Below are 22371 nucleotides of genomic sequence, written 5' to 3'. Positions count from 1 at the left end.
GTGTCTCAGTACTAGTGATAATAACAAAGGCACTTTTATTTTTCAGTTTTCAGATTCCTTTAGGTTGAATCAGACGCAAACCATGGCTTTTGATGGCTGCTACCATGATAGTCAGCTGGACCTGTCAGACTATGCCGAAGCTCGTTTAAATGTAGCTAATACTGAAGCCAGAGAACGTGTATCTTGCTCAAATACAAGTGGTCAACAGTTAAGAAGGACAAAATCTATTATTAAGGGGAATGTCACTGAAATTATTATAAAGAACAGTCATGCTATTGATACTTACTCAAGGGTTTTATTTCCTGCAGCGTTTGTTCTTTTTAATTTCATTTATTGGTGTTTATTTTCATAAAATTTCTAATCATTACCAACCTTTTTATTATTTCTGAATTGTATATCGAGGCCTAGAAATTGTGTCGCATAGCATCCATTTTCAGGTGCTACGCGGCCTCCTAAAGCTCAAAAATGGGCGCTCCTGAATTTCTAGGCTATGGAATGTTATCTTGAATTAATGATAGATTTTATTGAACAGGAAACAGTGCTTCAGTATATACTGTCTTTTGGTCCAATCTGAGCAGATTTCATAATTTTTAGGATATTGACATCATTTTACTAATTTTTTTGTAAGATTACATTCTCAAAAAGATCTGAAGCTGAATATTACAGAAGTGAATGAAAGAAAAGTGCAAGACACCTGAATGCATATTGGAGTACAAGTGAAACAGACAATTTAAACCTCACTAGTTTTTGAATGTGATACAGAATTTAGCTGACATGCTCAGATAGCTACACTGGAGATATAAGAAACTGAATGCATTGTCAGCCTGAACTGTATTGTACTGTATATATTATGAACATTATACCAAATTTGCTGGAAATTATCTTTAAAAGAATACAGGAAAAGCAAAATTAATTTCAAAGTGTAGACTCCTTATTTCTTTCCTACTAAGGTTTAACAATTTATTCTGTCAAACTTTTCAGTAAAGAACTTGCATTTATATAGCATCTTATTATATCCTCAGGACAAACCAAAGCACTTCCCAGCCAATGAATTAATCTTGAAATGTAGTCACTTTTAAGTAGGCAAACATGCAGCAGATTTGCATGCAGCAAATCCCACAAACAGCAAGTCAGATGAAAGACCAACTAATCTGTTTTTGGTGGTGTTGGTTGAGGGAGGACTGTCAGATAGGACATTGAGCAAACTCCCTACTCTTTGAAAAGTGTCATGATACCTTTTACATCCACCTGAACAGGCAGACAGAGAATCTGAATTAACAAAAGGATGCAATGCTTAAAGGGTTAAAGTAAAGGAACAGACATACAAGTACTATGAAAATACTGTGAATTAAAATTTTTACGGGTACACAGAACAAAAGGTGCATTGTAACCCACCAAAAAAATATTAAAAATGGCATGTCTTGTCTTCTTTCCAAACAGAAGTCTTACGTCAACATTCCCTATGGCTTTTTCCATATTAATTGTGGCCACTCCTGGTGAAGCCTGCCCTGTCAGATTTTTATTAGCATTTTCCCATTAATGGATAGTCTGTGAAACTGCTGTTGTAGAATCTGACCACTTGGTGACTCTGTGGAACAGTGTAGTTTGCTTATCTCAGCTGTGAAATAGTACCGTATTTGGTTTTAACTGTACAAGGTAAGAAACTAGCTAGGTACATTAGTATTTTCAAATGTATATATTCATTAATTTCCTATTTTCATTCTCCAAGTGTCAAATAATACTTTAAACATGTCTGAACAGTTGGTCTATCTGCCTCGATGGTAGAAGAATGTTTCCCTGTCAGGGACTGTTGTTCCCTGCCAGGGACTGTTGTTCCCTGCCTCTCGACCACCTGATCCACAGCTGCAGCAGACATGGCCCTTCCAATTACTGTCCCCACAAATGACCATCTCCCCATCTTGCTCGCTATGCCTCCCATGACCCTGTCTCCAGTAATCTTCATTCGGCATCACTCTCAAGAGACCTGTAATATAGGTGTTTGATCCCTTCATGGGCATGAGCCAATCCCTGTTCCCAGTTCCAGAGTTGGCCCTCATCATTCCAGACTTTGCCATTCAAAATCACAGGTTTGCAGGCTTGCAACCATCTTCCTAATCAAAACAGGGACATACATCATACTCCATTGAATGGTGGTTCCATCAGTTGAAGGTACAGAGTTTCAGCAGCAGCTACCTCTTTGCAACACAATCATGGTAAGTACCAAACCCTGGATATATGAGCAAATGTCCTAAATAACAGCTTAAAAAAAGTTGACACAGCCCCTAAAAAGCTGACAACTCAAAAAACAACATGCAACTGAAAAATAGCGGGAGAGGAATTCTCTTCAGAATTATTGCCCATTTTGGAGCAGATTTAGGGTAGTAAAATGAACAGAGTGGGTTCATTATGGTTTTGGCTCAAATGTGCTGCAACAAAAACTGTACCTGCATTCTCCCTGCCCCCCCACCCCCCAAAAGTCACCAGTCCACTTTAGGACCAGCAGAAGTGTTTACCACCTCATGTAAATGGGCTCAAAGTTGGTGGGGGTGGGGGGTGGCTAGCCCCTTTGACCCATTCTTTTTCATTGCAGCCCCAAATAATTAATGCCACTATAAATATGGTGGTAGAAGCTTCAGCAGGTACCCCTGAGGTGGATACAGCTCGGAGGAGGCCATTTTGTGCTCATACTGAAGGCTGGTGTTCCTTTGCCTGCATAGCTTTCCTTAAAGTACTTTGAACGTTAATTAAGGACATTTGTTGCTACTTTTAATCAGCTCTTTTCAAAGTACTGCTTAGTACTCCAGACATTGATGTTCCTATGGGAATACCTTTTTTTCTGTTATAAAAAGGAGGGGGACATGTAAGAGGCCAGATGAGAGGCACTTATAGTTAGACATCATAGAAGGCATCTCTTCCATACACGTGGATACTCAGTCACCAGGGTCTACAGACCAAGACAGTCTTATATAAACTGTGAACTTCTGTGCTCTGAGGCTGCCCTCCTCTCCCTCTCCTGGGGCTATTGGGGAAATAATGCAAATGCTGGCTGAAGGACTATAGCCCATTTCCATGGGGAGAAAAACATTGTCTGTACCGTTCAGGTCATCACTGCCTTAAAATTCTTTGCATTTGGATCCTTCCAGGCAACATCAGATGACCTGTGCCACATTAGCCAGTCAGCAGCTCACTACTGCATCAACAACAACTTGCACTTATATAGTGCCTTTGACGTAGTAAAACATCCCAAGGTGCTTCACAGGAGCAATAATAGCAATCAATAAGGTCACTGATGTTCTCTTCAGGAGGGCTGCACAATTAATTTTCTTTCCAATGGAACCAAAGAGGCAATGAGAGAGAGCTTTGCAGTTATATAGGCTTGCTGGCTTCCCATAGGTGCAGGGAACAATTGATGGAACTCATGTGCATCTCAATGCCCCCAGTGAAATCCCCCTTTATTTTATGAACAGAAAGGGCTCTATTCATCAATGTACATCTAGTGTGCAATGTTAATCACCTCACCCTACATGTCAATGACCGATACCTGGGGAGCTGCCACGACTCCTCGTGCAATAATCCACCATTCCAGCTCTGATGACTCAAGGCCATGTATCAGCGTGATTAATTGGTGACCAGGGTTATCCCCTCCACTCATAGCTGATGACTCCAGTGAGCCTTCCACAGATAGAGAGGGAGAACAGAAATAATGAGGAACATGGAATGAGAAGAAGTATTATAAAGAAGAGTACAGGAATTCTGAAGTCTCGTTTTAGATGCCTGGATAATTCCAGTGAAGCACTGCAGTACAGCTCAGCAGAAGTTTCCAAGATCATTGTTGCATATTGTGTGCTTCATAATATTGTCGCAAAGAAAGGCTTGCTCTTTATGGAACCTGTAGGTAATGACAATGATGACAAGGTGGAGGAAGCACCTACTGCCCCAAAACACGAGGAATGTGCGCAGGTATGAGAGTAAGTGGAACTGGAGAACTAGCTGCCAGAGCAAGAAGAGCATAACTGATAGCCCAGCACTTTCAAAAAATGAGTTCACTCACCAAAATAATTTCGCACCTGCCTCCCCACATCCTCATGAAACCTCTCACTGTCCCAAGATTTCTGCCAAATTCTTTCATAAGACAAAAGTCTCCATTTCCCCTGCCATCATCCAACTCCCAAAAGTTGAAGGCAAACACAGGAATGAACTCACAACTCTATGTGCCCAAGCCGTGTTTACTTTAAACAGCATTCACCAGGAAGTGCCACAAAATCCATTCTCCCTATCTGCAACTATTTCTTAACATTGTGACTACACTTTGTACCAGCTAACTTACTTGTTCTAGCTCTTAATCTACTACCCCTATGAGGTGCTCCTTGGGTGACACAGTGGGTGGTTGGGATGGTTCCGCTGAAGCCCTAAAGGCCCGGGATGACTCTCATCTCAGGGTAGCTGCTATCCCAGAGGGACCGGTTTCTGATACCCTTTTTCTCGCAGTGTCTGAAGCTCCCTTATATGAAGACATTGGAGAGGCCCTTAAGGAAGAAGGCTCATAGCCAGTCCATAGAGCAACAGCAATACCTGCACCGACTCCTTGCATCCCACTGGTGCTGGGCACAGGATCGGAGGTGCTATTTGAAGGTATCATCACAAACCAAATAGTCCCAATCAGCTCTTGCAAGTCCTGTGACAATGTCCAGCTGAAAATATCTATGGAAACAGTAGCAGTTGCCACTCTGGAAGCCATCAGTTTTTAGAAGCTCTTCTGGGCATCTTGATGCTGCAGCAATTTTATGGGTTGTCAATGGAAATGAAAATCAGGAGAGATGTATAATGGGTGGCTGATCCAATATTGCCTGTTTTACACTATCACCCAAAGTCAAAATTACCCTCAGGGTCTTCCATCATGGTGGTCCTCCCTCAGTGGCATTTCTCTGGCACTGGCTGTAAACCAGCCTTTTCTTTGGAGTTCCAGGCTTGTGACTGGCATGGGCACTTTTCCCCATATGAGCACATGCATCCCATGCTGATGAGAATTAGAGGTGCATTGTCCCTTTAAATTAAGTGTCTTTGAAGACTAGCTGTAGCCTTTGTGGCAGGAAAGGTGAGCTCAGAAAGTGGTTGGTTAATATTATGATATAAGTTTCATTTTTTTATGGTTTGGGTGTTTATTAGTTGAACCCCTCTAAGAAGGGGGCACTTTTGTTAATTATTTTTGTTTGATGTTTGAATTAAAAGGAGTAGAGAAAATGGCTGGTGAGTGCTTAGAAAGGTTGCCCTTTGCAATACCGAATTCCCTTAACAACCAGGTGCTGAGAGAGAAAACGTATGAGGTCAGGAGGTGATTGAAGGCTGTATTGATGATAGAGGATGTATGTTAGCATGAGTATCTTCACTTACCTTGGCCACCCTTGTGAGTTCATGAAATCCTTCTTGGCACTGTGTAGGACAGTGCCTCCTTGCCCTGACTTCTGCCAGCACCACCTCCACATATGCACTTGTAAACCTTGGTGCCCTTACAGCTGTTGCCATGCCTGTAACTGCTACTCTCTCTTTGCCATCTTGTAGTGTCTGGAGCTGTAAATGTAAGGCTCCCCTTAAACTAACTGCACCAGAACTGTATTTCCCTCCCTCCTAGAGGCAATAAGCCAGTGAATAGTGGCTTTCTAAACTGCCCTGCATGGTTAATGGGGGTTTTGGGAGTAAATAGCTGTGGGTTAGCAATACTCCCATATTGGTGGATGTTAGTACTATCCCTTCGCAAACTCGTTAACAAGAAGAGAATTTTCCTTCAATAAGTTAACTTCCTTTTAATTGCATTGGATGTCTATAGGCACAAAACATGCTCCTTGGCTCAAATTTCACATTTTTGGTCCCTCAAATGTTTCTATGCCTGCCAATGTGTTCCTATCTCTAAGTCTAATCATTGTGTGTCTAGATTCTATCTTTGTTAATGTCTGTCTTTATTTCCCTCCCTCTCTCTCTCTGCCTTAATCTCAATCTTTGTCCCCCAAAGTTTTTAATCGAGAGGATGCATTGTCCTCTAGCTTTTCTCCCATTTTTGTTCCTTCGGCTGATGGGACAGCAACCGGCCTGTTCCAGGGCCAATTCACTTGAGTTGCCTGTAAGGTTTGGCTGACATTTTGTCTTCCTTGTGTGGATATGTCTGGTCCCACCTCTAAGTGGAGTTCTAAAAGAACATGGCTGTTGTGAGTGTCTTGAAGCAGGGGAATGCATATGCTACTTAGGATGAGATTCTTTCATTATGAGAAGAGACTAGAGAAACTGAACTCTTTTCATGAGAACAATAAAAGTTAAGAGGAGGTGTTAACATTTTGAAGAGCCTGATGAGATAAAGCAGAAAAAACTATTTTCACTGATCAGTGAATCGGTAACTAGAGGGTATAAATTTGATAGTCACGGAAAGAATACAGGGAGAGCTTAGCCTGCCTGCAGAGGAGTGTTAGGATATGGAATACCCTACCAGAGTCAGAATCTATAATAGTTTTTAAAAGGGGACTGGATGAATATTTGAAAAAGAAAAATTTAGAAAGGTATTTATGAGTTAGTCTTAGCTCAATGATAGCACACTTGTCTGAGCCAGGAGGTTGGGGGTTGAAATCCCCTCTCCAGACACTTGAGCTCAGAATCTCGGCTGACACTTGAGTTCAGTGCCGAGGGAGCGCTGCCCTGTCGGAGGTGTCGGATTTCGACTAAGACATTAATTCGAGGCCGCATCTGCCCTTTCAGGTGGGAGTGGAGTGGAGGCCCGAGTCCCGCCGGTATTGATGGGGGTCAGACTCAATCGATTGATTTTAAGGACAGACCCGGACCGGCCGCCGCTGGAAGTCGCGGTTCTTCCTCAATCCGGCTCCCCGGACACTTTTAGCAGAAGGACTACAGACAAATTACTCGGTGGCGCTTCGACAGTTTTACTGACAAACAGGAGCAAACCAAACGGTGACTTGTCTTTTAAACCATCTCCTTCTCCATTTACCGGAATAATCCACGTTCCCGGTCGCTGGGACCTGTGGCTTGAGAGCGCGGAACTCTTTTGTGGGTTTAGGGACGACGAGGGGCCGGAACTGCAGCGGACCCGGGCCTAGGAAAACACGGGAGCAACGGCGGCCAATTCCATTCCAATCAACCGGAGGAGCCGAGGAGACCGGTGAGGGGAGAGAAAGAAACGGAGGAGGGGGAGGGTTAGAGGCGGTAGGGGAGAGGCGAGGGGGCGTTGGAGGGGTAGGGGTGGAAGAGGGAGGGAGGGAGGGAGGAAGAGGAGAGGGGGCATTAGACGGAGTAGGGTAGGGAGAGGAGAGGGGGTGTTGGGGTAGGGAGAGAGGAGAGGGACGTTCGAAGGAGGGAGAGGAGTGGGGGCGTTAAAGGGGAGAGCGTTGCAATGGTTAAGAGTTGGGCTGCCTGTGAGAGGCAGAGAGCAGGATAGCGGGTGAGAGAGCACGGGGTGGAGTGGGAATTGGAAAGGAGAGACTGGGGCAGTGGGTAAGAGAATTGGAGGTATAGCAGCAAGTGAGAATGGATAGTGAGCAAAATGAGTACCAGGCAGAGCAGAGGGCAAGAGTGTGGAACAGTGGGTGGGAGAGCAGGACAGTGAGAGGGATAATGGGTGTGTGTGAGAGAGAGACTGTAATTAAGAGAATTAGAGAGTGGGGTAACGATTGGAGAGGGCAGGATTTGGGTGAAGTGCTGGGGAATAAAGGTGCAGGTAAGAACCTGGAGTGTGATGGATAGAGCTTGGATCGGGCAGTATTTAAGTAACCACCTAAGTCAGAAGCAATAATGGAAGATAATTGAGACCTGCGGGTAAATTGGAATCTGGGTGCAACATAGAACTGGAGCCCAGAGTGCACTGGGGTTTTAATCTAATACTGATATGGTTTTAATTCATAGCAAAGTTTAAAGCTTTTCAAATATAAATTTAATCTACTTAGTGCAAATTGTTCCTACAAATTGAAATGCTGCCACAAAGTATCTTTTAGTGCAGGGCTTGGAAAATCAATTGATAAACAGCAATAACTGATCACTCACTGCTCTGCTAAGGCAATAAAGAAGAATGCAGAGAAATTATTGTCTCAGGTCTTTGGGCATAGTGAGTAAAAAGCCTCAGTAGGAGCACAATGGACCCAAGCAGTAGTGATGTTGATGGAATGTTCACTGGCCAGTTGCTTAATGTCTTGTGGCACGCTGGTGGTAAACTGGCAAAGTAAATGCATTAGATGGGTGGATAGTGCTGATTTCAAACCCCACTATCACCCAGAAATGTAAGTGTCCTTTGTAAACCAACCATCTCAGGTTCCTAAGTATGATGCCTTTATTATGTTAATAGGTAACTGATTCTTCCATGAAGTAAAGTCAATTTAGATGGTAGTGGAAAGAATTTAATAGTAAGATGCTTTGTGCAGAATATATTAGGATGATCGTCCCATTGCTCCCCTCCCAATTTCTTTCTAATTGGTAGAGTCTAAGTATGAGTCCAGCCGAGTAATATACCTGAGGGTTCCTAGTAGATGTCTGAAGTGTGCTAAGCCAGGAATTTAAGTTTAAATTCAACAAATCATCAGAAGCAAGCAAGTTATTATGAGTACAAGTTAAGACATTGACTCTATAATGGTGGAACTGGAAGCCAAAACACAGCTGGAATTGGCTAAGCAGTGGGAGCAGGAAGGGGACGTTCTGGCTCATGCGTGCCAGTTAGATGTGCTTAAACTGAAGACTTGGAAGGAGAGATCCAGGCACAAGGCTGAAGAAAAGGATTGAGAGCACCAATGCAAGAAGGCACAGTGGCAGCACAAGTAAGAAAGAAGTTGCATGTACATAGTGCCTTTCACGACCTCAGGATATCTCAAAGCACTAAACAAATAATGAATTAATTTCAAAGTGTAGTCATTGTTGAAATGTAGGCAGCCAATTTGTGTACAAAGGTTCCACAAACAGTAATGTTAGATAACCAGATAATCTGCTTTAGTAGTGTTGGTTGAGGATTAAATAGAGGGCAGGAGAGCTACCCTGCTGTTCATATAGTGCCATGGGATGTTTTATGTACACCTCAGGGCAGACAGGGCCTCGGTTTAATGTCTCATCTGAAAGAAGGCACCTCCAACTCTATCAGCACTGCACTGAAGTATCAGCCTAGCTTATGTGCTCAACTCACTGGAGCGGGGCTTGAATCCTCAACCTACTGACTGAGGTATGAGTGCATCCAACTGAGCCAAGGCTGACGCAAAAAGGCACAGTGCAAGCACTAGTCTGAAGAAAATGTCACCTTAAACATGGGGTAAGAAAAGGAGAAACAGCGCTAACATATCTTCGGTTTGGGGGAGAACCTAAATGACTACAGACCTGTGAGTGGGGGAAATGGTTCATTCAGCCCATAATTCTTTACAAAACAATTTTTATCAAACCTTATGCTTATTCCAAATGTTAAGGAAGGGGATAACACTGTCACTGTCTTACGAGCTTTTGAATTGTTATAAAAAAGTTTGCTAAGTGGGTAAGACAAGTATGAGTAAGATGCTAGTAAGATTCTTGTTGCAATTTCTCTACTAGGTCCAAAGTACAGTGTGCAATTCTCAGTGCTTTTGACAACACCAGAAGCAAGTAGGCATATCAATTCATAATAAGGAAAACTCAGAACTGCAGTTACAGAGAACTGGCGATAGAAATGAAAGATGCATTTAAACTGGTTAGAGAGAGAAAATGTAGGGACTTATGATGAAATGTGAGAGTCAAAGTCAATAGATCATTTTCTGGAAGTTGTTCCAGATGTTTTAAAAATATGGTTTCTTGATTGAGATCAGGATCCCAAGTCAGAATATCAAGCAAGCTGATCATTTTGTGGGCTGAGGAGGCAAGAGAACAGATAGACATGAAGGCTCTGTCTGCCCATCAGTTGGATGGAGGTCTGTCTAACCAGGAGTTTGACTGTAGCACTGGGAGCCAAGAGCTCCATTGGGGGGGAAAAAAATTGGTCTAGGTTGGACTTGAGACATAGTTGGGGAGATGGAAGCCTCTGCAAGATCTGGGCGCATTGCAAATTGTGCAAGAGGCCAGATGCTGCAAAACAGTGCAGTTCTGTCACCCTGCAGTTGTGAATGAACAATCTATTAGTTGGACAATAGAAGGGGAAGCCGGCTCATACTTGTGGCATTTTAGGGGGAAAGGCAAGTAACCTCTAATCAAAATAATATTAGACAATCTATTTTGGACAAGTGAATATGCAGGTGGTGTGTTGGATACGCTACCTGTCAAATATTGCTGGTGAATGATTGATTTGTACCTTGATGTGGCAATAGATTGAACCGGGTAAAGGGGGAAAAGCAAAGGTTGGCTGTTGGTCCAGTGTTGGATGCTGACTGCTTCATGCCAGAGCAAGGGGTGCCACAACCCAATCTGGGTCAGCACTAAAGCTGCAGGTGGAGAAGGCACATCAAAAATTCTACAAAAAACTGTTTCATCCAATAATCTTGCAGTTATCAGACTGTGTAAGCATTAAATTTTAAGGACTAACCACTTGTGAGCTGATCAGTGTTTTTAAGTATTTACTAACTTCTGGCTATGTATTTCCATTTTGATGTATTATCTTGCAAATATGTCTATTAGTTTTAGCCTGAACATAAACAATATGGTATTTTTACTACCTTTTGAGTAGACTGGAGAACGTGGTGGGTATCCCACTTGATTTCCACTGTAACACACAACAACTTGCATTTATATAGTGTCTTTAACATAGAAAAATGTTTCACAGACCTAATTTAAAAATAGATGCTGAGCCAAAGGTGGAAATATAAGCAGGGTGACCAAAAACTTGGTCAAAGAGGTGAGTTTTAAGCAGGGTCTTAAAGGAAAAGGGGGACCTGGCGAGGCGGAGGGTTTTCGGGAGGAATTCCAGAGCTTGGAGCCTAGGCAGCCGAAGTCACAGTTGTCAACGATGATGGGGAGCTGTACAAAAAGGGCAGTAAGAATAATGGAGAGTTTGGGGGGTTTGTAGGATGTTAAGAGATAAGGAGGAGTGAGGCCATGAAAAGATATAAACATGAGGATCAGAATTTTAAATTGGAGGCATTGGGGGACTGGAAGCCATTGTAGGTTAGTGAGGACAGGGATCATGGGTGAGTGAGATTTGGTGCCAGTTAGGATATGGGCAGCAGACTTTTGGATGAGCTGAAGTTGTGCTCTCTGCTGTAATGAATTGAGCCACTCTGGGATGCAGGCAGCTTTTGCTTACAGTGCCAGGCTAGCCTATGAGGAAATGGCAGGAAATTCAAAGTTTATTTTTACTAGCAAATGACCTATGACATTGCTCACGGCAAGTTGATTGAAAGGGGTGATGCCAAGGTGAAAGAAGGGGTGCTCATTGCTGCTCAGTGGATTTGGGAAGATGTTTGAAAGAGATGTACTCAAGACAGTGAAATAAGGATTTATTTCATTGGTTCAAATGTCCCAAAAACTAGTCAGGATTTTTTGTGTGATGGAGACTGAGTGTGTGATGAACAAAGACTTTTCAATACTCAATTTTACATAAATAGTGTTTTCCTCATCCACAACAGTTAGATAAAGAAATAAAGTTGTTGCCCTCGCATGTAATTATATAAATAAATCTGCGTATGAAGTGTGTTGTAGTTACATAAATAAACAACCTCTTAGATATAGTTAGAAACATTGTTTTTCCTGTCAAAGTTATCACAGATAAAGTTTAAAAAGTTCATGCTTTATTTGTTTTGATATTTTCGTACAAACAAAAAAGCACTTTCGTAGTTTTTTTTAACGGGACTCTTCCAATGTGAATTATGTTCTGCGGTCCTAATGTTGGCTACTTGGCTTTTAGTTTTCTCAGTCTTTTTCATCTGGACCGAGGCGAAGAAGAATAGGACAGACAAGGTTTACGAGCATTAACTTGTGGCACACCCTGTGAAAGGCTAGTTAGTCATTTAAAAAAAAATGTATGATGTCCCTTGCTCCTACCTAGCTCCAAAATGTAGTAATCATTGGAATTAGAGAGATGCCAGCCTTAAGATATATTCTAAGAGTTGTCATGCAGTATGCTTACACAGAGTGTATTCTGGAAGTTGCAATCTGCTGCTCTGTTGAGCCTCTTTGTTCAGCTGACAGAGTGGCAGCTCTGTAAAGCCCAATAAAGTCAAGTGTTGTATGTTGTAACTATTTAGTATTTCAGATATAATCAAAGAATTTACATACTTCAAAGCTATTTCAGAATGCTTAGAAAAATGCCCTTGATGCCTACAGTATAGAATCAGTCACTGAATAGTATTCTTGGCAATGAACAATTGTATATAAGAGTGACTTCTATAATATGGAATTTGTTTATGATTCTCAATCTGAAGGATTTATGTAGTCAAAGATACTATTGAATTATCGCTGTACATATACAATATAATTGAGGTGATTCATAGAAGTAACTTGATATTTTCTCTTAGGTGACATTTGACCGCTATGACAACACACAGTTTCAAAAACAGCAAACAAGAATTTAACTTTGGACCATGGAAGCTCACTGCCAATAAAAGCCATATTATGAAATCAAAGGACATTGAAAAGTAAGAAATTAGTTTATTTTGCTTTTTAGACTGAATTTATGTGCTTTCTAGTAATATCTTAAAGTTCAAGAACAGAAATATTAAATTACTGATCCTGGATCAGCATAATTCAAAAATTGCTGTCTGTGCTTTATCACGTACAGTACTCAAGAAAACAATAAGCTTGTCTACAACACAGCTCTAAAAAGGTCGTGGCCTTATATTGCCGTAGTATTATAAGGTTGATGGTTTGTTGATCTGCTAAAATCTGAATTCAAGTCCAAGACCACTGGACTCTCATATTAATTTTCTCTTTGGATACTTTCGTGTCATGGTCAACAAAGCTAGAATTTGAAGTTGGCTTGTTACCAGCTTGGCTCAAAATTCCCTAAACTTGATATAACCTGTCCTCCATTTCTTAAAGCTTACTGTTGTAGCCATAGTACATTAGGAATAATAGGACCTACAGCATCAACAACAACTTTCATTTATATAGCACCTTTAACTTAGTAAACGTCCCAAGGCGCTTCACAGGAGTAGTATCAAACAAAATTTGATACCGAGCTGCATAAGGGGATATTAGGACAGGTGACCAAAAGCTTGGTTGAAGAGATAGGTTTTAAGGAGTGTCTTAAAGGAGGGGGGGGGGGGGAAGGAAGGAGAGGAAGGAAGAGAGAGAGAGAGAGAGAGAGAGAGAGAGGCTTAGGGCCTAGGCAGCTGAAGGCACAGATGCCAATGGTGGAGCAATTAAAATCGAGGATGCACAGAAGCCAGAATTGGAGGAGCGCGGAGTTCTCAGAGGGTTGTAGGGCTGGAGGAGGTTACAGTGATAGGGAGGGGCGAGGCAACAGAGGGATGTGAAAACAAGGATGCGCATTTTAAAATCGAGGTGTTGCTGGACTGGGAGCCAATGTAGGTCAGTGAGCACAGGGGCGATGGGTGAATGGGACTTGGTAAGAGTGAGGATACCAGAATAAATGTAGAAACAATGTGAAAAATTATTTGCACAAAGCTTTTGTTTAGCCACCATTTTTGATGAATTTGGTCAAATCTATTTCTCAGGTTATGGAATTTATGTTAAAATGAATCTATCAGTCCTGTTAGAGCCATATGTTTTTTTAATTTACACTCAAATGTAAAATTAGATCTTCCATCTAATTGGTGAGGATGTTGTTAATAAGTATGCTGATTGTTCAACACTGTAATGGACACAGTCTTTCCTAATGTTTTCAACGTATCTATCTTTCCTCTGACTGATTAACCACACAGGTTAGCTGAGGAAATGAAGATGCATTCCCTTCCAGAGATGTTGTTTGGTGATAATGTCTTAAAGGTGCAACATGCTGGTGGATTTGGAATTACATTTAATGCTACTGATGCCTTAAGGAGAGTGGATAATGGGCATGGCACTGTGAAAGTAGCATGTGCAGAGGCATGGCAGGAGAGCAGGTGAGGTCAAATACTGCATGTGCAAAAACTATCCTTTAGATTTCTGCAGGTGATGTCCATAAATAAGTCATGACTTTTTTTACATGATGGCAAATCTTGTTCTATTAAATACAACTGGTCTTAGCCTTGTACTTACTGATTTTCACGGTACATTCAAATTAATTTTCAGATACCCGAACAAGTACTATTATTATATTTGTGTTTCACTTTATTAATTGAGCAATTTAACTAGGATATTGTACCATAATGGTCTTTATGATCACCTGCTGGGACTATCCTAATTTTTGGGTGGGGAATCATTTTTTTGAGTTTTGGCTGATTACAGAATGATTGACAGGGCAAGTTCTGCAGAATTAATTTCAAACTACATACCTGTTTTAATCTTAGGGCTGATTCTGAACACTCGAAAGAAGTTGTTAAACCTTATGATTGGACTTTTACTACAGACTATAAAGGAACGTTACTCGGTGATGATTTAAAGTTAAAGGTAATTTGTGAAGATACTGACTTTAATTCAACCACATTATTATATTGTTACTAATGCTTAAGCCAGTTTTCTTGCTAGGTGGGTATATGTAATGATTACAAATTTACTCTGGTGAAGTGAATCATCAAAATGTTGTCCAGTTTGACTTATTGCCTTTTTATCAGCCATGTTGGAATGTGATGCAATGATAATCATGTCCATTTACTGACTACCTTGTTTCTTTTAGACCATATCATATTGTCACTCTTTAGCTGGCTGAATGGTATACATTCATCTCTTTTGCAGGTTACTCCCACAACCGAACGTATTGATTTGGAGAAATTGAAAACCAGAGAGCAGATCATGTATTTTGAAGAAGTTTTGTTGTTTGAAGATGAACTTCATGATCACGGTGTTTCCATGCTTAGTGTAAAAGTGGTAAGATGGATTATCTGGCAGTTTACCTTACAAAAATTGTTAATGACACCATTGCTTAAGTGGTGAAAGCTAAAATCAGAATGGCTGCCCGTTCTACTATGAGCACTTGTGACTACTTGTGTGCCACTAATGACCCACTCCAAAAGCATAATGAAAAGGTGCTGATGTCATTATTGTTTTGCCAAGTTTCCGTACGTGAGGAAGTCATATTGTACCAGGCCAATGAAGTAAATTATGCAGTGAAAGTGTGAACATGCGTAACCTTTTTCCAGTAGTTTTCTTAATTTAATTCTCCTTTTTCCCTCCCTCCCCCTCCCCCTCATCTCCTCTGCACCCTGTCTAAGGCCTTGACATCCTTCCTAAAGTGTGGTGCCCAGAATTGGACAGACTAATCCAACTGAGGCCTAACCAGTAATTTGTAAAGGTTTAGCATCATTTCCTTGCTTTTGTACTCTATGCCTTTATTTATAAAGCCAAGGATCCTATATGCTTTTTGTAACAGCTTTATCAACTTGTCCTGCCACCTTCAAAGATTTGTGTATGTAGTGTTTTCCTACTGAGCAATTGGGGTAAAATCATGTGTCCTAATGAATGAAAATGGAAAAATACAATGGTTGCAGTGAAGAGGCCAGTCAGAGGTGTACATTTGTAAAGTGCTATTTTAAATAAGGACACAGTTTTTAAGAAAATAATGGACAAGATTATAGAGCCTTATCCTGAAGTTATTCTGCATAATTCAAAAAGATGACTGGGTACAGCTCATAATTGCAATGAGTGTTGTTCCAGCTGTCTCCTACTGGAAAATGGTATTTTTTTGTTGAGGTGTATTCCTTTTAATTTCATTGTCACAAAACAGATTGTGATTTTCAACATTTCTCAATACTGCAGCTCAAAAATATGAAAGAAATTGCAGATCGTTTAAAGTTAAATTATTTTGGCTGGGTAATGGAGGCTGATGGGCAGTACAGTTGAGAAATTAATTCATCTTTTTCTTCAAGAGAGTGATGCCATCTAGTTTCTTCGTGCTGTTAAGATTTTTCTTGAGAGTTGATGGTGTACTCATACGGACAAATGACACCAGAGTTTATCATGAGGTAAGGATGGAAAATAGCTATTTGCTTTACCTATGTATTGCAGTATTATTGTGGTATTAAATCTAAACAATGTTAAAATATGATTCAGTAACTATAATGCATACAGGTGAACTGCAATTTTAAGTTTGTACTATGCAAAGTTATCATTCATTCTTATTTATCCTCCATGTACCTTTTGGATTGGCCACTGGAGAAAGATCACTGGGACATTGAGATTCTAGTCAGATAATCATCACCAATCTAATACTGCGTGATGGTCTACAGAATAATCATAATTTTCTTTGCTACCCTTCCTCCTGCTCTTCACTAAGGAAAATTCCCATATTTTCAGCCTCAGATTCAATAGTTTCCAATGTGTTGCTGATGTGACATTATTTTTGTCCCATCTTCATAGTATTTTTGGGACTGAGCTGTAAAACTGTAAACTAATCGTCCTTATTTACTAAGCTTCTACATACAAATAGATTTGGGCTTGCAAATCAATTTGTGACCACCTTCCACTCTGCTGTTGAGTCTTGTGGGCAAGAATTGATCTTTTGCCAGATGTGAATGTTCTTTTTGGCAAGCTTGCTGTATGGGTTGAGGTTTTCTGTTTTAATTTGCAAAGCATTGTGACATTTTTAAAGTACCACCTTTTTGGCTTTCTCTTTCAATTTTTTCCCTTCCACTTCTTTGTTGAATATGCTCAACATTTGGCATAGACTTCTAGATAGAGTAGTGAAGATGAAAACCCTGGAATCATTTAAGAAACAATTAGAAATAGGGGGACTGTAGGATTGTTCTGGATGGATCAATTAAGATGGACAGGATAGTCGTCCTCATCCATAATTGTCTCAGAGCAGATTATATTAGTTCAGGGAAAATTAAGAGTCATGATATTTTGGCAGTTTTCAAAATTGAAGGAGATTCTTAACTCATCCCAGAACTCATGATAAGAAATAAAGTACTGCAGATGCTGGAAATCTGGAATAAAAACTGAAAATAATGGGAACACTCAGCAAGTTAGGCAGCATCTGTAAAGAAACGAACAATTTTGACATTTCAGGCATATAGCCCTTTATCAGAACGCCCATAACTCGGCTCTTGTAGGAACTGAAAAGGATGTTGAAGAAAAAAATCGGACAGTACAAAAAACAGGGAGTTGAGACACCAGTGGTATTTTCCCTTCAAAAATCTAGACCCTACATTCTGGTAGATACTTTCTGGTAGATAAATGAAAAAATGCAGCTATAAGTTTAAAAAGTAAAGAACCCTGAAAGTTCAAGTTACATTTTTTTTAATAAAAGACTATTCTAGTGGATCAAAACCATTTGATTTTTCTTTTACAGGCTGACAAAAACTACCTTCTCTCAGAATACAGCTCCCGGGAAAGTAATGTATCAGCTCTTCAGGTAACTTTTGAAGTATCTGGGATTTGCAACTGAATAACCGAAGAAGTAAAAGATTACTAGGCATTTGGAAATGCATCATGTGTGAACAGATTACATCAGTAAATTGCAAGGCAGTTTTTTTTTTTGTAACTCCTGTTCTGTTTTGGTAATATTGATGCAATGATGGGCTGGGATTGTTAATTTCACTTTTAAAAGCAAAGAAGGCTTTGGGGGAAATACTAGTGTTCATTTTAGTGTCCTAGTTTTGAAGGGTAATCCTCCTGCAAAGGATCCATTTGCAGAGCAATTGTGAAAACAAATGCACTCAGTTGATATTTTGTCAGAGCACCATGAAGCACAACTGCTAGCAGCAGTTGAACAAGTTCTCTTATGAAACTTGCCTTTTGCTGCACCTTAAAGCTTGGGCCTATTTACAATTTAAAATAAATGGGCCCTGCAATTATAATGTGGGATACTAGAAAATGAATGCTTATTCCTTTTGTCTGGAATTCCTTTTTGCTGTTTTAGCAGATGTTAATCTATTCACTTTAAACTGGTTAGGTGAATATGTTAAGTGTTCATATGTTAGCATCCCATAGTGTAATTTCAGGATCCTGGAGGGAAAAAAAACTTTGTGGAGATAGTTTTCCAGACCTAATCGAATTCACTTTTGTTTCCAGACTGTTCCACAATATCTTTTTACTGATCCAAATGAAATCTCACAGTATTTACCCCTGAAACAGCTAATCTGTGAGAAATTGGAATTCCCTGAGGGTGTGGACAACAACACAGTATTTGGAAATATGCAGATCTGCGTAACCGCTGGTGTTGCAGGCAGAGAATCAAGACAGACGTGACATTCTGCAATGGGAAAGAGAAGAGTTGTGTGTTCTTTTTAAGTGATAAACTAGTATAATCCTTTTTGATTTATTTTAGTAGCTGCCAATGTACTTCTGAAGAACTACAGCAGTGAATTTTCTTATAAAAGCAGCAGCTAACATTCTAACAGCTGCAAAGGACTATTTATCAAAAACAAAATCTATTAACTGGCTTGATTAAGGATTCAGGCTTAGTTGCTACAGCAGAAGCCAAAGTATTATTGTGAGCAGTGCAGTTTTCAATCTGATTTTTATGTGCTTGTTATTGATGTTTCTATTTTTTTGCTAGTGAAATCTTAAATCTATTCAAGCTCTGAAAAGACAGATGGGATTTTTAACTGGTCATTTGTAATTAAGGTGAAAATTAGTAGATATACAACAGGTAGATTGAAACAGCACTGGTCATAATGTGCTGGTAGCACTGGAACATGAATTGAGCTGTACCACAGCATTTGTATTTGTCTGTCACTAACATTATTCCCTTGCATATCAGTAAATTACAGCATTTGTCCACACAAGCCAACATCACTGCAAGTTACATTCATGCAGTTTTGTATTGATCAGTCAATATAAGCCAATAATGGATATCTTTAAAACCGTGGAAATGTGTACACTATATAATCTAAATAAAGATTGATTTCTGAATAGGTCCATTCTTGAAGAGATCTGAAGTTGTTTGCCTTACAACCAAGATTGATATTAATGTAGAAATTTGTGAATTTACTTTTTAGATAGAAGCATGTTAACTTTTTGGGAAGTAAATCAAGCAGGAGAAACAAATACTTTAGTGTACCATTATGCATGCCATTTCTACAGCACAGACCTAAATAGAACAATATTCAAAAATGTATTAAGATAGAAATTAGCACTTAGGTTTCTGTAGAAATTATTATTCAGACTGTAAAGGGAGGTCTAAAAATTATGAAGTATAACTGATATATGGGACATCCTCTGTTGAACTTAATGTGCAGCACAATAAGAGTTTGTATTCAAAAAATACAAAACCATCCTCCAGATGGTACATAAATTAAGTTTCATATTAAGTCTAAAATTTATGAATGAATCCTTAAATAAAAACAAAGCGCTGGAATTATACTGTGGGTTCATCAGGATCGAAAAAAGGATCTGAAGACATGTTAACATTTTGAATAGAGGTCCTTTGTAAGAAAGTTGAGTGAAGTCTGAGTTCTGAGAGAGGGCTCTGCCACAAAGAATCAACCTGCATTCTCTTCTCGGATGCTTACCGATCAGTTGTGCATTTAAGAACATAAGAAATAGGAGCAGGAGTAGGCCATACGATCGCTTGAGACTGCTGTGCCATTCAATAAGATCATGGCTGATCTTCTACCTCAACTTCACTTTCCCGCCCTATACCCATATCCCTTGATTCCCTTAGTGTCCAAATATCTATCAATCTCAATCTTGAATATTCCAATGACTGAGCAGCCCTCTGGAGTAGAGAATTCCAAAGATTCATAACCTTCAGTGAAAAAAATGTTCCTAATCTCGGTCCTAAATGGCTGATCCCTTATCTTGAGACTATGACCCCTACTTACAGATTCTCCAGCCAGGGGAAACAGCCTCTCAGCATCTACCCTATCAAGCCCTCTAATTTTATACATTTCACTGAGATCACCTCTCATTCTCCTAAACTCCAGAGAATATAGGCCCATTCTATTCAATTTTGCCTCATAAGGCAACCCAGGAATAATCTAGTGAACCTTTGTTGCTCCCCCTTTAAGGCAAGTATATCTTCCTTTGGGTAAGGAGACCAAAACTGTACACAGTACTCCAGGTGTGGTCTCACCAGATCCCTATATAATTGCAGCAAGACCACCGTACTCTTATACTCCAACCCCCTTGCAATAAAGGCTAACATACCATTTGGAAGTGTAGTAAACAGTGAAAAGGATAGTAATAAACTTCAAGAGGACATGGATAGGCTGGTAGAATGGGCGGATACATGGCAGATGAAATTTAACACAGAGAAGTGCGAAAGGAGATACATTTTGGCAGGAAGAATGAGGAGAGGTAATATAAACTAAACGGTACAATTCTAAAGGGGGTGCCGGAACAGAGACCTTGAAGGTGGCAGGACAGGTTAAGAAAGTGGTTTAAAAAAAGCAGAGAGGATCCTGGCCTTTATAAATAGAGGCATAGAGTACAAAAGCAAGGAAGTTATGTTGAACCTTTATAAAACATTGGTTCGGCCACAACTAGAGTATTGTGTCCAATTCTGGGCATTGCACTTTAGGAAGAATGTGAAGGCCTTAGAGAGGGTGCAGAAAAGATTTACTAGAATAGTTCCAGGGATGAGGGACTTCAATTACACATAGAGACTGGAGAAGCTGGGGTTGTTTTTAGAGCAGAGAAGGTTGAGAGGAGATTTGGCAGAAGTGTTGAAAATCATGACAGGTTTAGATAAAGTAAATAAGGAGAAACTGTTCCCATTGGCGGAAGGTTCGAGAACCAGAGGACACAGATTGAAGATGATTGCCAAAAGAATCAAAGGCGACATGAAAATCTTTTTTCCGCAGCGAGTAGTTATGATCTGGAATATGCTGCCTTTAAAGGGTGGTGGAAGCAGATTAAGTCGTCAAAAAAGAATTGGATAAATACTTGAAGGGAAAAAATTTACAGGACTATGGAGGAAGAGTGGGGGAATGGCACTAACTGGATTGCTCTTAAACAGCCAGCATAGGCTCGATGAGCCAATGGCCTCCTTCTGTGCTGTAACCATTCGATGATTCACCTTCCTAATTGCTTGCTGTACCTGCATGTTAACTTCCTGTGATTCATGTACAAGGACATCCAAGTCCCTCTGACTATCAACATCTCTTAGTCTCTCACCTTTTAAAAAAATATTCTGCTTTTCCATTCTTCCAACCAAAGTGGCTAATTTCACATTTCCCCACATTATACTCCATCTACCACCTCGCCTGCTCACTTAACCTGTCTGTATCCCTTTGCGTCCTCCTCACAGCTTATTTTCCCAACTAGCTTTGTATCGCCAACAAACTTACGCTTGATCCCCTCATTTAAGTCATTGATGTAGATTGTAAACAGCTGAGGCCCAAGCAATGATCCTTGCGGCACCTGCCAACCCAAAAATGACCCATTTATTCCTACTCTCTATTTTCTGTTTGTTAATCAATCCTCAATCCACCCTAATATATTACCCCCAATCTCATGAGCCCTAATCTTGTGCCACACATGTGGTTGTTGCACCTTATTGAATGTCTTTTCAAAATCCAAATATACTACATCCACTAGTTCCCCCTTATCTACCCTGCTAGTTACATCCTCAAAAAAACTCTTAATAGATTTGTCAAACACTATTTCCCTTACATAAAACTGCGTTGTCTCTGCCTAATCATACTATAATTTACTATGTCCTTAATAATAGATTCTAGCATTTTCCCTACTACTAATGTCAAGCTAACTAGTCTATAGTTCCCTGTTTTCTCTCTCCTTTCATGAATAGCAGGGTTACATTTGCTACCTTCCAATCCACAGGAACCATTCTAGAATCTAGGGAATTCTGGAAGATGAAAACCAATGTATCCACTATCTCTGCAGCCACCTCTTTTAAAACCCTAAGATATAGGCAATCGGGCCAGGGGATTTGTTGGCTTTTATTCCCATTAGTTTCTCCAGCACTTTTTCTTTACTAATCTTAATTACTTTAAGTTCTTCCCTCTCATTAGACCCTTGGTTCCCCACTATTTCCGGAATGTCTTTTGTGTCTTCTACTGTGAAGACAGATACAAAATATTTATTTAACGCCTGTGCCATTTCCTATTCCCCATTATAATTTGTCCTGTCTCTGCCTCTAAGGGACCCATGTTTACTTTTGCTAATCTCTTCCTTTTTACATACTTGTAGAAGCTCTTACAATCTTTTTATATTTCTTGCTAGTTTACTTTCATATTCAATTTTTCTCCCTCTATATCTGTTTCTTGGTCATCCTTTGCTGTTTTCTAAAACCTTCCAAGTCCTCAGGTTTACTATTCTTTTTGGCAACATTGTAAGCCTCTTTTAATCTAATACTATCCTTAACTTCTCTAGTTAGACACGGATGGATCATTTTCCCATGGAGTTTTTATTCCTCAAGGGAATGTATATTCGTTGAGA

At 40.1% G+C, this 22371-nt stretch overlaps 2 protein-coding genes across 3 annotated transcripts in view; both read left to right on the top strand.

Annotated features, from left to right (window-relative positions):
- LOC137326943 (gamma-aminobutyric acid receptor subunit rho-3-like) overlaps nucleotides 1-894 on the top strand; it is a 65071-nt gene extending 64177 nt beyond the window's left edge. The window contains exon 13 of the mRNA XM_067992318.1: nucleotides 47-894. Coding sequence (XP_067848419.1) covers nucleotides 47-352 — 306 coding nt within the window. The 3' untranslated portion in view covers nucleotides 353-894. The remainder of the gene's footprint in view (nucleotides 1-46) is intronic.
- A 5715-nt stretch (nucleotides 895-6609) lies between these two features.
- Nucleotides 6610-18888, top strand: tiprl (TIP41, TOR signaling pathway regulator-like (S. cerevisiae)). Of its 2 annotated transcripts, none has more exons than XM_067992849.1 (8): nucleotides 6610-7159; nucleotides 12444-12563; nucleotides 13812-13991; nucleotides 14379-14478; nucleotides 14764-14895; nucleotides 15894-15989; nucleotides 17318-17380; nucleotides 18040-18888. In XM_067992849.1, the coding sequence occupies exons 2-8, from the start codon at nucleotides 12460-12462 to the stop codon at nucleotides 18214-18216; spliced, it is 852 nt and encodes a 283-aa protein (XP_067848950.1). In that variant the 5' UTR covers nucleotides 6610-7159; nucleotides 12444-12459; the 3' UTR covers nucleotides 18217-18888. The 2 variants fall into 2 exon arrangements, with proteins under 2 accessions (XP_067848950.1, XP_067848951.1); XM_067992850.1 differs by lacking the exon at nucleotides 6610-7159 and adding an exon at nucleotides 8263-8801.
- Nucleotides 18889-22371: the final 3483 nt, after the last annotated feature.

This window comes from Heptranchias perlo, chromosome 11 (genome assembly GCF_035084215.1).
Source record: "Heptranchias perlo isolate sHepPer1 chromosome 11, sHepPer1.hap1, whole genome shotgun sequence".
Lineage (NCBI taxonomy): Eukaryota > Metazoa > Chordata > Chondrichthyes > Hexanchiformes > Hexanchidae > Heptranchias > Heptranchias perlo.
This window is presented reverse-complemented; position numbering and strand designations above follow the sequence as displayed.

Bases quoted from the DNA above. Each gene is read 5' to 3' on its own strand.
- tiprl (XM_067992849.1), top strand. From the start codon at position 12,460: ATGACAACACACAGTTTCAAAAACAGCAAACAAGAATTTAACTTTGGA. The intron at 15,990-17,317 runs GTAAGGATGGAA...TTTCTTTTACAG, and splicing joins ACACCAGAGTTTATCATGAG to GCTGACAAAAACTACCTTCT. The intron at 17,381-18,039 runs GTAACTTTTGAA...TTTTGTTTCCAG, and splicing joins GTAATGTATCAGCTCTTCAG to ACTGTTCCACAATATCTTTT.